Here is a 12792-nt window from a genome sequence, read left to right as displayed (position 1 = left end):
CATGCAGCTGAAGGCAATAATGACTAATACAAATATTGTATTTACAACTGAGAATACGTAATTGCAAATTTGAGGACTGTTGGGTAATCACCTTAACAAGATTCTGCACATCACTTTTCATGAGGGTTCTATCCATGTTAAAGCCATTACTTGGATCCAGGACAACAGCTTTCACCTAGAAAAAAGTAGGAACGAGTCCATTAACTAGGAAAGAATCCATTAAGCAATTTTATTTCATATTATTAGCTTAATATGTTTCCATTTTTAAAACAACTACCTCTTGATTACGTTGGGGTTGGTTTTCCAACTATTCTTCTTATTACTGAACTCATCAGTACCCTTGTTAGAGGTTGAAGAAAGGAAGCAACAAACATCAAACTTGAATATGGTGCTAGAAAAGTTATATGGGGAAATAAGTTGAAAGCAATGGCTAGGTTTTCAATTGGGAAACTATGGCATATTTTATTGTATTTTTATTGTGTATTGTTAACCAAAAGCAAGAACAGAGAAACCACAGCAATGAGTAATTTTTAACAACGGCAAACAAAAATACACGTCAAAAAATTCCCACACAGGAGAACATTATTGATGTTTCCAAAACTCATCAAGGTCTTCTAAATGTCTCTATAAATCTAGAACTCACATGCTCTATAAACTTTTTAAAAATGTTTTCACAAATTTGTCCAATTATCTCGTTATGCTTCAACTGAAAAACATTTATGAAAGCCTCACAGAATTTAAAGGGGAAAATGGACACCACATCTTAAAAAACCTCTTAATAAAATAGTAATCACAAAAATATTTCTTCTTACCATAAAAGCAATCAGAGTTTCAGAAACAATCTCTCCATGGGCTGCACATTCTTGTCCTATTTCTCGTATAATACTCCTTATAACACTTTCGGCCTGAGTTGGAGGCATTCTGGCTAAATAAAACAACAATTTTTTTTAAAAAAACTGTGGTTTTATGCAAATTTATTTTTTTCCTCTTTTGATTTCTGCAATATTGTATTTGTAAACAGTCATAATATCATCTATTAGCTTATTAGCATTTTTATTAGTATCTAGGCCTCTCCTGTTTTTCATTATTTTTAAAAATGAAGGACTTTATTGAAGACAGACAACGATTGGGATTTCAAATAATTGAAACATTTGATAAATAACATTTTCAATTATTTAAATTATGGTCACTAAACATATATTCCTATCATGATATTCTTAATTAAAAAAAAAAAAAGGCTAAGCAGGCTGGGCGCGATGGCTCACGCCTGTAATCCCAGCACTTTGGGAGGCCAAGGCAGGCAGATCACCTGAGGTCGGGAGTTCGAGACCAGCCTGACCAACTCAGAGAAACCCCGTCTCTACTAAAAATACAAAATTAGCCGGGAGTGGTGGCACACGCCTGTAATCCCAGCTACTTGGGAGGCTGAGGCAGGAGAATCGTTTGAACCCGGGAGGCGGAGGTTGCGGTGCCATTGCACTCCAGCCTGGGCAACAAGAGCGAAACTGTGTCTCAGAAAAAAAAAAAAAAAAAAAAAAAAAAAGGCTAAGCAGTATTTGTAGGGGAGGGAGGTAAAATTAATGAGAAACCCAAGAGTACAGCTTTAAAAGGAGAAATGCTTATTCCACCACATTCATTAAATGACCCTTCGTAACTGTACTAGAATCTTGGAAAACAATTCTTGCTCAGATCATTAAAATGATCTTTTCCGCACATCTAAAATAGAGTTCAGACTCTCGATAAAAAACATAAAAGCATTTACTATAAGGAAAAAGTGGTAGGTTTTGATCGAGTTTTCTGATTTTCCTGAATATCAGTAACTAAGCACAATGGAAGTTGGCATGTAGAGTATAACAAAGGCAATATCAAGTAGATAAAGCCAACTCCTCAGCATTATTAGCTTTCCAATGGATGAGTACGAAGCACTAGGCATTTTGTCCAGTGAAACCAGATTGCCTGGATTCCATGGTGACCCGACCACTGTCCAGCTGTGAGACCTCGGGCACTTGCTTCACTTCTTTCCAGAGGTGTGAGGACTAAATTAGTCCTATGTTTTTAGTGGTTACAACAGTGCGCGGCTTAAGGGAATCGCTTAAAACAGCTTAGAATCAGTACTCCAAGATCACAGGCAGCGCATGCGCAAGTGCCAGTCAGTGGGAGAGTCCGTCGCGCTCCGGGTCTGTGTGCGCATGCGCGCCGCTGCCGGGTCGCTAGGGACGCGGCTCAGCACCTTCCCCGCACCCACCCTCCAATTACTAAGTCTCCCGAGGTCCGGCTTCTGGGGTAGCCAGTGGAGCGGAACAGAAGCGGGAGGCCTCAGGCACCCGCGCAAAGGCTAGAGGGCAGCCCTGCAGCCCTGGGGTGGCGCCTCCGGCAGGAATGGACCGCTGTTCCAGCTCTGCGGCGGCGCAGCCTAAAAAAGGATCGAGACTGAGAGCTAAGTCTCGACGAGGCAGGACGCTGTCCTCCAGCCGCCCGAGCTCCGCCAGCCGCCCCAAGCTCGCCGCCTGGCGGGGTGCGCCTCCGGGTCAAGGGCGCGGAGCCCCGAGTAGGCTGACCTGGATCGGAATCGACAGCAGGAGCCGTGTCTGTCTGTTTCTGTCCTGGGGCCCTCACCGCGACAGTCAGAGCAGTTGGGCGCTCGCAGCCACCGCCGCGTAACCATGGAGATGGAAGGCTCCGGACCAGAGGGGGCGGGGCCAGGTGGGGGTGGGGCGGGGTCCCACTTTGAGGGTCTTTCCCCCAAAAGATGGGCTGGAAAAACTTTAAAAACAAAGCAATTTCAGGCAGAGACACCTTAACCTCCGTGGTTAAGACTGTGAAACACAAGTTCTCGTAAATAAGGATATTAACTTGCTAGCGTGGGAATGATGAGGCGGCTTTGAAAGCGGGGTGGGGGAGAGGGAGGAGCCAGTTGGAGAGGCTGGGAAAACGGAAGGGCTGTATCCTGGGCAAATAGAGTTCTTGTAAAAGTATCTAGTTTTAAAAAACAAAAGTAAAAAGTATCGAGGTTTTATTTCATGTCCCGTTGTTCAAAGGAAGTCTGTAGCAGAACGCTCCAAGATGCCCGAAGAGAAAACTGCTCATTCAAGAAGCACATGATAAGAACACATTAGTGTCCGAGTCAAAATAATGAGGTTTTATCCCTTAACGATAATATCGTTAGGCCCACCTTCAGACGTGAAAGTGTGAAAAAGGATTAAATACTCATTAGAAGGACAGCATCAAACAACAAGGTTTTATTTTTAAACTAATTTTTCTCAAACTGAAAACAAATATGCAGAATATGCTTTGCTTAAGGACATTCCCTGATTACTAGGAAATGAATCAACACAAAAACTCAAGAATACACATCATAATATAACACAATTTTATTTCCGCCTTCTAGAAAATGTTCCCGGAATGTGGAAGAAGCTTGTGTAAAAATAGATGTTCAGAGTAACAAGATTTATAATAGCACAGCCTTAGAAATCTAAACACGTTATTTAAGTAAAATATCAGGCAGGTATTTAAAATTATGTTAACAAAAACCTTGTGTTTGTCTTATATTTGTTAAAAGCCAAATGCGAAATTTTTATATAATATGACTTAAACTATATTGACATACATATAATGCACAAAAAGTGTACGTCAGTTTTTCATAATCACAGCAAGCAATTAGATCTAAGGATGGAATTATAGGTAAATTACTTTTATTTCTTTATACTTTTGTTTTTTCTAGATTTTTCCATAATGAGTATATATTATGATCTATAAAACAAAATTTAAAAATACAAGGGAGATGAGACTGGCTATTTGTAGAGAATGAACCCAATTTAGATATACAAATATACTGTCTGTATACAAGGTAAAGCAACTAAAGGACGGTGAGATAGCAAAATTTTAACAGTGGTTGTAACTTTGTAATGGCTTATGGCTGATTTGTCTTCTTTATACTTTAAGATAGCCAGCAAAATGTCTTCCATGAGCATATATTATATATTAGAATATTAAATATCTTTTAAGATGGTAAGAATAATACCATCATATTAAGTATAGTTTTAAACTAATGGGCAAATCCTGGCACAAATACTCCCTGAGTATGTTTGATACTGTTAATTCCTACTTAATGTCAATGTTTTCTTCTCTTTCTGTTACTAATTTAACCCTGTGTTGGGAATGACAGTGTTCTCTTTTAAAAAAAAAAAAAATCTCTCAACCTCTTTCTCAGTGAGAGTGGCCTAGCCAATGAGATGTAAGTGTAATCACTGGATGAGGTGTCAGGGAAAGCACTTCCATTTTATGTCTATTGCCTTTCCTTTTCTTTCTACTTGAAATGAGAATATGCTGGCTGAAGCTCCAGCAGCCTTGCTGTGAACATAAACATGAGGGTCACATCTTAAGGATGGTGGAACAAAAATGAAAAAGGAACCTGAGTTCCTGGTAACGTCATGGAACAGCCCTGTCAGCTTCTTGACTGGCTATCTCCAGACTTTGCATGAGAGAAGATAAACCCCTATTTTATTAAGCTACTATTATTTGGGTTTTTTGCTACATTCAGCCAAACTGAATCCCTGACTGCTACAATGGGTATGACTTTGGAAGTATTATTTAGCGTTTTGTGCTACATTGAATTATTCTCCCTAATCCTTCATGCCTCTTAGCATCCACACCTTTGCCATGGACTTTGGTGGAGTATACTTCCCCAATCCTTGATTTTGAATTTAGCCATGTGACTTGCTTTGGCCAATGGGTTGTGGTGAAGCAACGGTGTGCCAAATCAGATCCAAGATCTTAAAGAGACCCCATATTTCTGCTTTCTCTCTTGTGCCTGTATCATTGCCATGAGAAGTACATACAAAGCAAGCTCTTTGGTCCCAGAATCACATGCATATGGCACAGAATTGCCTGAACCGATCTTTTAGTAAGATGCAGAGATGCCCAACTGGGGCCCAGCCTAGATCAGCCAAACTCCAGTCAACCTGCAGATGTGTGATAATGAATGAGTATTGTTTTAAACCGCTGAGTTTTTGAGTGGCTTATTATACAGTATAAGTGTGGAAAGAGTTCATTTATAAACCTTTCAGTGATCTAAATTTCTCATTTATAAAACAAAACAATGGTATCTATCTCGTGGAGTTGTGAGAGTAAAATGAGATAGCCGTCATGAAGCAGTTAGCACAGCATCTGACATAGATAAAAGGATTCATAAATTTTAGATACTAGTATTTTATGACCTTTATCATGGTTATTATTGACAACATCAACTATGACAATATATTTTATACTCCCATGGTTTATTGGACTTCTAGTCTTTGTAGAACTATTTGTTCCTAGTTTTAACACGGCAGCAATGGCATTTAATTAAAAAACACGGAGGAACCAGAGTGCATCCAGAGAATGATAAGAAAAATTTTGTCAGAATAAGATAGAGAGAACTGGATATATTTACCTTGAGAAAAAGAAGGCATGAGAACTCTTCTCAGTTTTGTTAAAAGAGAAACCAAGCTTTATGTTGTTTCAAAACACCAGATTACAAATCTACATAAAACAGTCTTAAAATAGAATTGTGATGGAAGTCATCCTAGAAGAAGTGAAACCCATTTTATCAAATGTTTTTTATCTAAAAGCTAAAAGATTGCCTTTAAGAATATTGTAGAATTAATTTCTTCTGATTAAGTATCTTTAATATGTCACAAACTGTTCAACATTTAAAGAGAGAATTATATATTTTTCCTTTTCCTCAGGCTTTAAGAAGTTTTAAGCTCAAATGAGTTGAGCTTCTTAGCATGTTTAATAATTCTTTATTGAGCCGGGCACGGTGGCTCACGCCTGTAATCCCAGCACTTCGGGAGGCCAAGGTGGGTGGATCGCCTGAGGTCAGGAGTTTGAGACCAACCTGGCCAACATAGTGAAACGCCGTCTCCACTAAAAATACAAAAAATTAGCTGGGCACGGTGGCGGGCGCCTGTAATCCCAGCTGCTCGGGAGGCTGAGGCAGGAGAATTGCTTGAAGCTGGGAGGCGGAGGTTACAGTGAGCCGAGAGATCGCTCCATTGCACTCCAGCTTGGGCAACAAGAGCGAAACTCCGTCTCAAAAACAAACAACAACAACAACAAATAATAATAATTTTTTATTGAATACTGGACGTTGTGAATTGCATCCTTGTTCAGTGTCTGAATTGTCCCCCTTTAGGAAGGGTTGTGCTGTTTTTTTCAGCCAGTTATTTGTGGATGAGTTTGATTCATTTGTGGACTGTTTTTAAGCTTTATTAGGGTAGGTCTAGAGTAGTCTTCATTCCAGAAATAATTTGGCCTTACTACTAATTAATAACTGCTCAGAGGTCTTCAATGAATTCCTTGGTTTTCACTGAGGACTCTTCACTCTGGCTGGTCAGAGCTCAAATGTCTTCTCATCCTCTGTGAGCTCTAAGAATTATTTAGCTTATACTCCCTGGTCATTCTGTGCTTGACTGTGTGGATTGTCAATCCATACATGAACAGCCAAGTACTTAGCAAAGTCTCAGATTTATGAATTCTATTTATTTATTTGTATAGCTTCATCCCTTCCAAAACTTTGCCCTTCAATTTCCACATCTGTGAACTCTGATCTCTGTCTCCTCAACTCAATAAAGTCCCTAGACAGTGGGTTTACCTTTCTATGCCCAGGATCTGGAAACTGCCTCCAGGCAGAAATTTGGGGGCAATAATAGCAAACAGTTGTTTTATATATTTTGCCCAGTTTTCTAGTTGTTTGTGGTAGGAAGTTAAGTCCAGTCCTTGTTATTCCATCATGGTCAGAAGTGGAACCTCGGGTAACCTTGGAGAGAGGCTAATAGGAAATAACCATCTGGGAGGGTAGAAGAGTGGGCTTACTAGAAACTTTCAGTAACTTTCAGTAATTACTGAGAAGTAATGAATGTGCATCTGAGTGTCAGGATCATGAATTTAAAGTGAAAGCATTTTGCCATGTTAAGTGATTTTCTTTGGAAATTATTCAGCAGCTCATGAGCAAGCATGATTTTGAAGAATGGTTGGCTTGACCAGGAACTAGCGTATTGCCAGACTAGCATTATCATGCTAGACCATGCATTTAAACCAATGTAGAGCAACAAAAGCAATTTACTAGTTTTTTTGTTTGTTTGTTTGTTGTGAGACAGAGTCTCACTCTGTCACCCAGGCTAGCGTGCAGTGGCACAATCTCAGCTCACTGCAACCTCCGCCTCCTAGGTTCAAGTGATTCTCTTGCCTCAGCCTCCCGAGTAGCTGGGACTAAAGGCATGTGCCACCATGCCCAGCTAATTTTTGTATTTTTTGTAGAGACAGGGTTTCACCATGTTGGCCAGGCTGGTCTTGAACTCCTAACCTCAAGTGATCTGCCCGCCTTGGCCTCCCAAAGTGCTGGGATTACAGGCATGAGCCACCGGCCCAGCCAGCAGTTCTTTAGATATTGTGAAGATCTAAGCTAAATTTTTCAGTTGCTAACAAAGATAGATAATTAACATTTGAAAGAGTACTTTGGAGCTTACAAAGCTATTTCACAGATAGATAACTCATCTGTTCCTTAAAACAGCCTCATGAGAGTGAACATTATTATTTCATTTTACAGATATAGAAATCAATATTCAGAGAGCAAGAGACTAGTCTAAGACTGCAAAGCTACTAAGTTACGGAGCCATCTTAAGTCTTATTGCTCTTATAAGTACTTAAAATGAGGGGAATTCTTTTAAGCTTCTGAAAATTCTAGACTCTTTTTCCCAAAAAATTCATAGAGCCCCTAATTTTATATATAATTTCAGATAATATACAGATTCCCTGAAGTTCATGCAAGTGGCAGTGTACTCTTGGTTTAAAATTTCTAATTTTTTCAGCACTGTAAGACAAGGTGGGAAAAAAAAAATTTCTAGTTTTTAACTTGCATCTAGATAGTAGTTACATGGCTATTCACTTTATAATTTTTTAACTGTATAGATATATACATATATACACATATACACATACATATATGTACATACACATACACGTATGTATATGTACATATATACACATATACACACATGTATATGTACACATATACGTACATATACATGTATTTATACACATATGTATATATGTATATATAAATATATATGTTACACTGACTTTTCTGTATATGTTTTATAATAAAAAATAAAGGCTCAATAATATAGAACTTCTCTACTTTTAGTTGTGCTTTGTGGATGTTAAGCATTAAAACAGAGCTGTATTCCTAAAAAATCCTCAAAAGTTAAAAAAATATATATTGTGTTATTCACTTTGTTTTCATTGTCTTTCTCCATTATTATCCATGTGCTTCACAACAGCTCTCCTTTTTTAAAAAAAACACAACCTGTATATTACATGTAGGGCATCGATTTTGAAACTGTGAAAGTCAGAGTCCTGGAATTAGCTGACAATCTCCTTTTCCAGTTTATCTTTCCTTCTCCACAAAAAGGCTTGATAACGGAGAGGGAAGTTGAGATTTCAGGTCAATAATGAGAAAGAAATTATGGAACAAATAAGACAATGCAAGTCACCCTTATTTCCGTTTCTCTTAGGATAAGCATGAGCTATTTTCATGTACTTTCCCATATCCTTTTAGTCAGGAGGATCACAAGATTATTCCTTAACCATCTTCTTCATGGAGATTCTTTTTCAAATGTTATTTACATGGGCACAGATACAAAAAGGCAGAAAAAAAAGCAGATAGTTTCGTTTCCTGATACAAACATAGCATAGCTTCTTGAGTTCAAGGGTCCTGTCTAACCCTTAAAAATCTACTTTTCTTTGTAATTATCAAGAATATTTTGGCCGGGAGCTGTGGCTCACGCCTGTAATCCCAGCACTTCGGGAGGCTGAGGCGGGCGGATCACGAGGTCAGGAGATCGAGACCATCCTGGCTAACACGGTGAAACCCCGCCTCTACTAAAAATACAAAAAATTAGCTGGGCGTGGTGGCAGGCACCTGTAGTCCCAGCTACTCGGGAGGCTGAGGCAGAAGAATGGCGTGAACCCGGGAGGCGGAGCTTGCAGTGAGCCGAGATCGCGCCACTGCAGTCCAGCCTGGGCGAAAGAGCCAGACTCTGTCTCAAAAAAAAAAAAGAATCCTTTTCTTTTTTTCTTCTCTTTTTTAAGAGACAGATTCTTTCTCTGTTGCCCAGGCTGGAATGCAGTGGTGTGATCATAGCTCACTGCAGCCTTGAACTCCTGGGCTCAAGGGATCCCCCTGCCTCAGCCTCCTGAGTAGCTGGGACTACATGTATGCACCACCACACCTGGTGAATTTTTAAATTTTTTTGTAGAGACAAAGTCTTGCTACATTGCTCAGGCTGATCTCCAACTCCTCGGCTCAAATGATCCTCCCACCTTGACCTCTCAAAGTGCTGGGGATTATAGGCATGAGCCACAGCACCTGGCCAAGAATCTTTAAAGGTAAGATGAATGACGAAAGAAAGCCTTAATTCTTCATTTTCCATCTCTTTCTCCATCGCATGAATCAGTCAGTGGAGAAATAAGGGACCTTAGCGTCAGATATTCACCACTTAAATCAGGGAGGGTAATTGAGGCATTTAAGGAAGATAAACAAGCATAGGGCTTTTTTATATATTACAAAAGAAATCAAAATTATAAGAGCACAAAAATGAAAAAAAAAAGAATCAGTGAATTCTGTTATAATCATCAAGCTTCTATAAAAAGTGGGGGCAATAGTGGTTCTTCTTTCTTAGAATTATAAACCAGGTGCAACTTCATACACATACCACATGGTCTTAATTAGGAAAACAGGATTCAAAGCATCAAAATCTTTGCTACTGTAGCATGTGTGGCAATGATTCTCAACTCTAGAGAGTGAAGGACAGCATATCAGCAATGCATTGGCAGCCCACCATGAGCAACTCTGATATGTGCTACTGATCTATTTTGTATATGTGGAAAATGTCGCTGTGTAGCTTTTCTTAAAGGTGAATATCTCCCTGTCTTTTGCTCACCCACCCTCGCACCCATCTACCCAATCCTTAACTAATGACCAAGTCTTTATTAACTTCTCTTGAACCAATTTGCTTTCTCCATTCCCACTTCTCCCACATTCATTAAAGCAACTGTCTTTGCTTGCTTAGATGACTGCAATGAACAACTAATTGAGCTCCCTGCCTCTCCAGTTTTGTACTCCCCCAATTATTTGCCTATACTTATCTTTCAAAAATAGAAATCTGATCGTGTCATTCCCTGCTCAACACCTTGTAAAGGTTTCTCAATGGTCTTTGGGTAACTCCAGACTCCTTGGCATGGTATACGAAGCCGTTAATGTCAACCTCAGCTTTCACAACTGCCTCTCCTCTCCTGACAGACTGCACTGTTGCCATTCTCTGGCCATGTTGCATTAACTTCCATTTTTTTCTGGGCTCCAGACCTTTGCCTAGAGGTTACTCCCTCTATCTCTGAATGTCCCCTTTCCTCTTCATCTGATTAATTCCTCCATGTCTTCAGAAGCCATCTCTCCTATGAAACTTTCTCTGACCGGCGATACTGGGTTTAGGGTCCTAAACCTTCACCTCTAACTAGTTCCAAAACATTTCCACCACTGCAAAAAGAAACTTCATACTTATCAAGCAGTAACTCCCCATTTCTCCATTCCCCCACTGCTTACACCTGACAAAGCTCTCAATACTCTATGGAAGTCTATTTTCCTGTCTGTCTCTCCCACTAGACCATAGCTCTTTGAAGACAAGGAGCATACCTTGTTGAGTTCCCCACACCTAAGAAGAGAGCCTGGGATGTAATAGTCACAGTTGACCATCTGGGTTAAAGAGGTGAGTATAGAAGTGAGTAGGTTAAAAAAGAGGGTGGGGGGAGATTTTTAAACATCTTTAAATTAATGTCTTTACTAAAGGGTTAGAATGATTTCAGAAGGAAATTACAATTTTGAAGGGAAAGGAAAATACATTGAAATTACAGGTTTCAGAAGAAGAGCTTCCTCTGACTCCAGCTTTGGCTCTCCTGCCTTGGGATCCCCAACCTACCCCCAAGCACCCTTGTATGCATTCCTCAGGAAGAGGGATGTTGTTCTCAGTGTTTTCCTCTTCCCTCCGTGCCTCAAACTAGGCAGCTTCCAATGGTGCCCTGGGCTTCAGAAGGTGGCCACTGAGCTGACCTCTAGGCTTGCAGGCTTCCTAGGAGAGCAGGTAGTGGAGGTGGGTATGGGGGATGGTGACTGGGCTCCAGTTTGAATTTCATCTTTATGATTCCCTCCCACTATAGGAAGCATTACGGCATGAATCCCAACGACGAAGTTTAATTTGGGACAGTCTAAACCCTTATTAAAGTCATACTATTTTCTCAATCATCAAGAAAACTGCCTTTCTCTGTAGTCCATAAGTCCTCAATTTTGTGAGGAGGAATTTTTTTTTTTTTTTTGAAACAGAGTCTCACTCTGTTGCCCAGGCTGGAGTGGAGTGGTACAATCTCACTGCAACCTCCACCTCCCAGGTTACAGTGATTCTTGTGTCTCAGCCTCCCAAGTAGCTGGGATTACAGGCACATGCCACCATGCCCGGCTAATTGTTGTATTTTCAGTAGAGACAGGGTTTCACCATATTGCCCAGGCTGGTCTCAAACTCCTGGCCTCAAGTGATCCCCCACCTCGCCCTCCCAAAGTGCTGAGATTATAGGCATGAGCCACCATGCACAGCTAAGAAGGAATTTTTTGGATCTCCTTCCACCTTTGCTGAAATTCTAAAAAAGCTGCATTCCACTTTTAGCAGCTGTTTTCTTATGGCTGAATAAATGCCAGAGATGCCATCAGATTACTTTAATTCAATTGTCTCTCAGTTGAGGAGGGCTGAACTGTCAGTTTCCTCTTGGCACAATGCAAGCAGAAAGATAGTAATAAGTGGCTGGGAGCAGTGGCTCATGCCTGTAATCCCAGCACTTTGGGAGGCCTAGGTGGGTGGATCACGTGAGGTCAGGAGTTCAAGACCAACCCGGCCAATGTACAGAAACCCCATCTCTACTAAAAATACAAAAATTAGCCAGGCATGGTGGCACTTGCCTGTAATCCCAGCTATTCAGGAGGCTGAGGCAGGAGAATCACTTGAACCTGGGAAGCGGAGGTTGGGGTGAGCCAAGATCACGCCATTGCACTCCAGCCTGGGAGACAGAGTGCAAGACTCCATCTCAAAAAAAAAAAAAGAAAAGAAAAAGAAAGATAGTAATAACTCACCTGAATTTCTCGTCAGCACTTCAGGATCATGATCTCTAACACTCATCTTCTCTCTGTCACACTCAGGGTTGGGGTGCAGCCCCAGCTGAGGTCTGAGGACAGTGGGTGGATGTGGGGCAGGGAGCTGGAAGAACACTGGAGAGACAGCAGGTAAATGAGACATGGCTTTATTCAGCAGCCCCTTCACAGGGTCAGTGTTACATTTATACACTACACAAACACTAGTGGCTGAGAGCCAGGTGGGGAGCTGCTCTATGTTATGCCTACCTGGCTGTGACTATATAAGACACAGGACTGTGCACTTGCACCCCAATCCTGCTGAGATATCTAGGCTGTTTACCTCGGCCTATTCCTGCTACCCTATGCCTGCTTGGCTACAGCACAGCCATGTTCCTTACACTCTCCAAACCTGTCCCACTCTCTGCATTCTTTATGGGATGAATTGGCATTGATTTAATAGCTGGCTCAAACCTGATCCCACTTCCCCCACTCCCTCTCCCCTCACACTCAGACCTGTCACTAAGCCTGTCCAGCCCTTCTCAGCAAGTCTCACATCCATTTCCTTCCCTAATTACTAA

The 12792-nt window shown here is 40.8% G+C and overlaps 1 protein-coding gene across 8 annotated transcripts in view; it reads right to left on the bottom strand.

Moving 5' to 3' along the window:
• CFAP206 (cilia and flagella associated protein 206) overlaps positions 1-12792 on the bottom strand; it is a 91067-nt gene that overhangs the window by 52028 nt on the left and 26247 nt on the right. For 3 of the 8 annotated variants that reach the window (XM_024357327.3, XM_063812523.1, XM_054686822.2), the window contains exons 6-8: positions 12215-12349; positions 813-925; positions 92-175 (exon numbers count right to left, since the gene is read on the bottom strand). In XM_024357327.3, coding sequence (XP_024213095.2) covers positions 92-175; positions 813-925; positions 12215-12349 — 332 coding nt within the window. Of the gene's footprint in view, positions 1-91; positions 176-812; positions 926-2558; positions 2677-12214; positions 12350-12792 lie in introns of those variants that run through there. The other 5 variants (XM_016955986.3, XM_054686821.1, XM_054686823.2 and 2 more) reach the window with 3 other exon arrangements.

The sequence above is a fragment of the Pan troglodytes genome, chromosome 5 (assembly GCF_028858775.2).
Source record: "Pan troglodytes isolate AG18354 chromosome 5, NHGRI_mPanTro3-v2.0_pri, whole genome shotgun sequence".
Taxonomy (NCBI): domain Eukaryota; kingdom Metazoa; phylum Chordata; class Mammalia; order Primates; family Hominidae; genus Pan; species Pan troglodytes.
The sequence above is the reverse complement of the archived record's forward strand: the minus strand, read 5'-3'. Positions and strand labels throughout refer to the sequence as shown.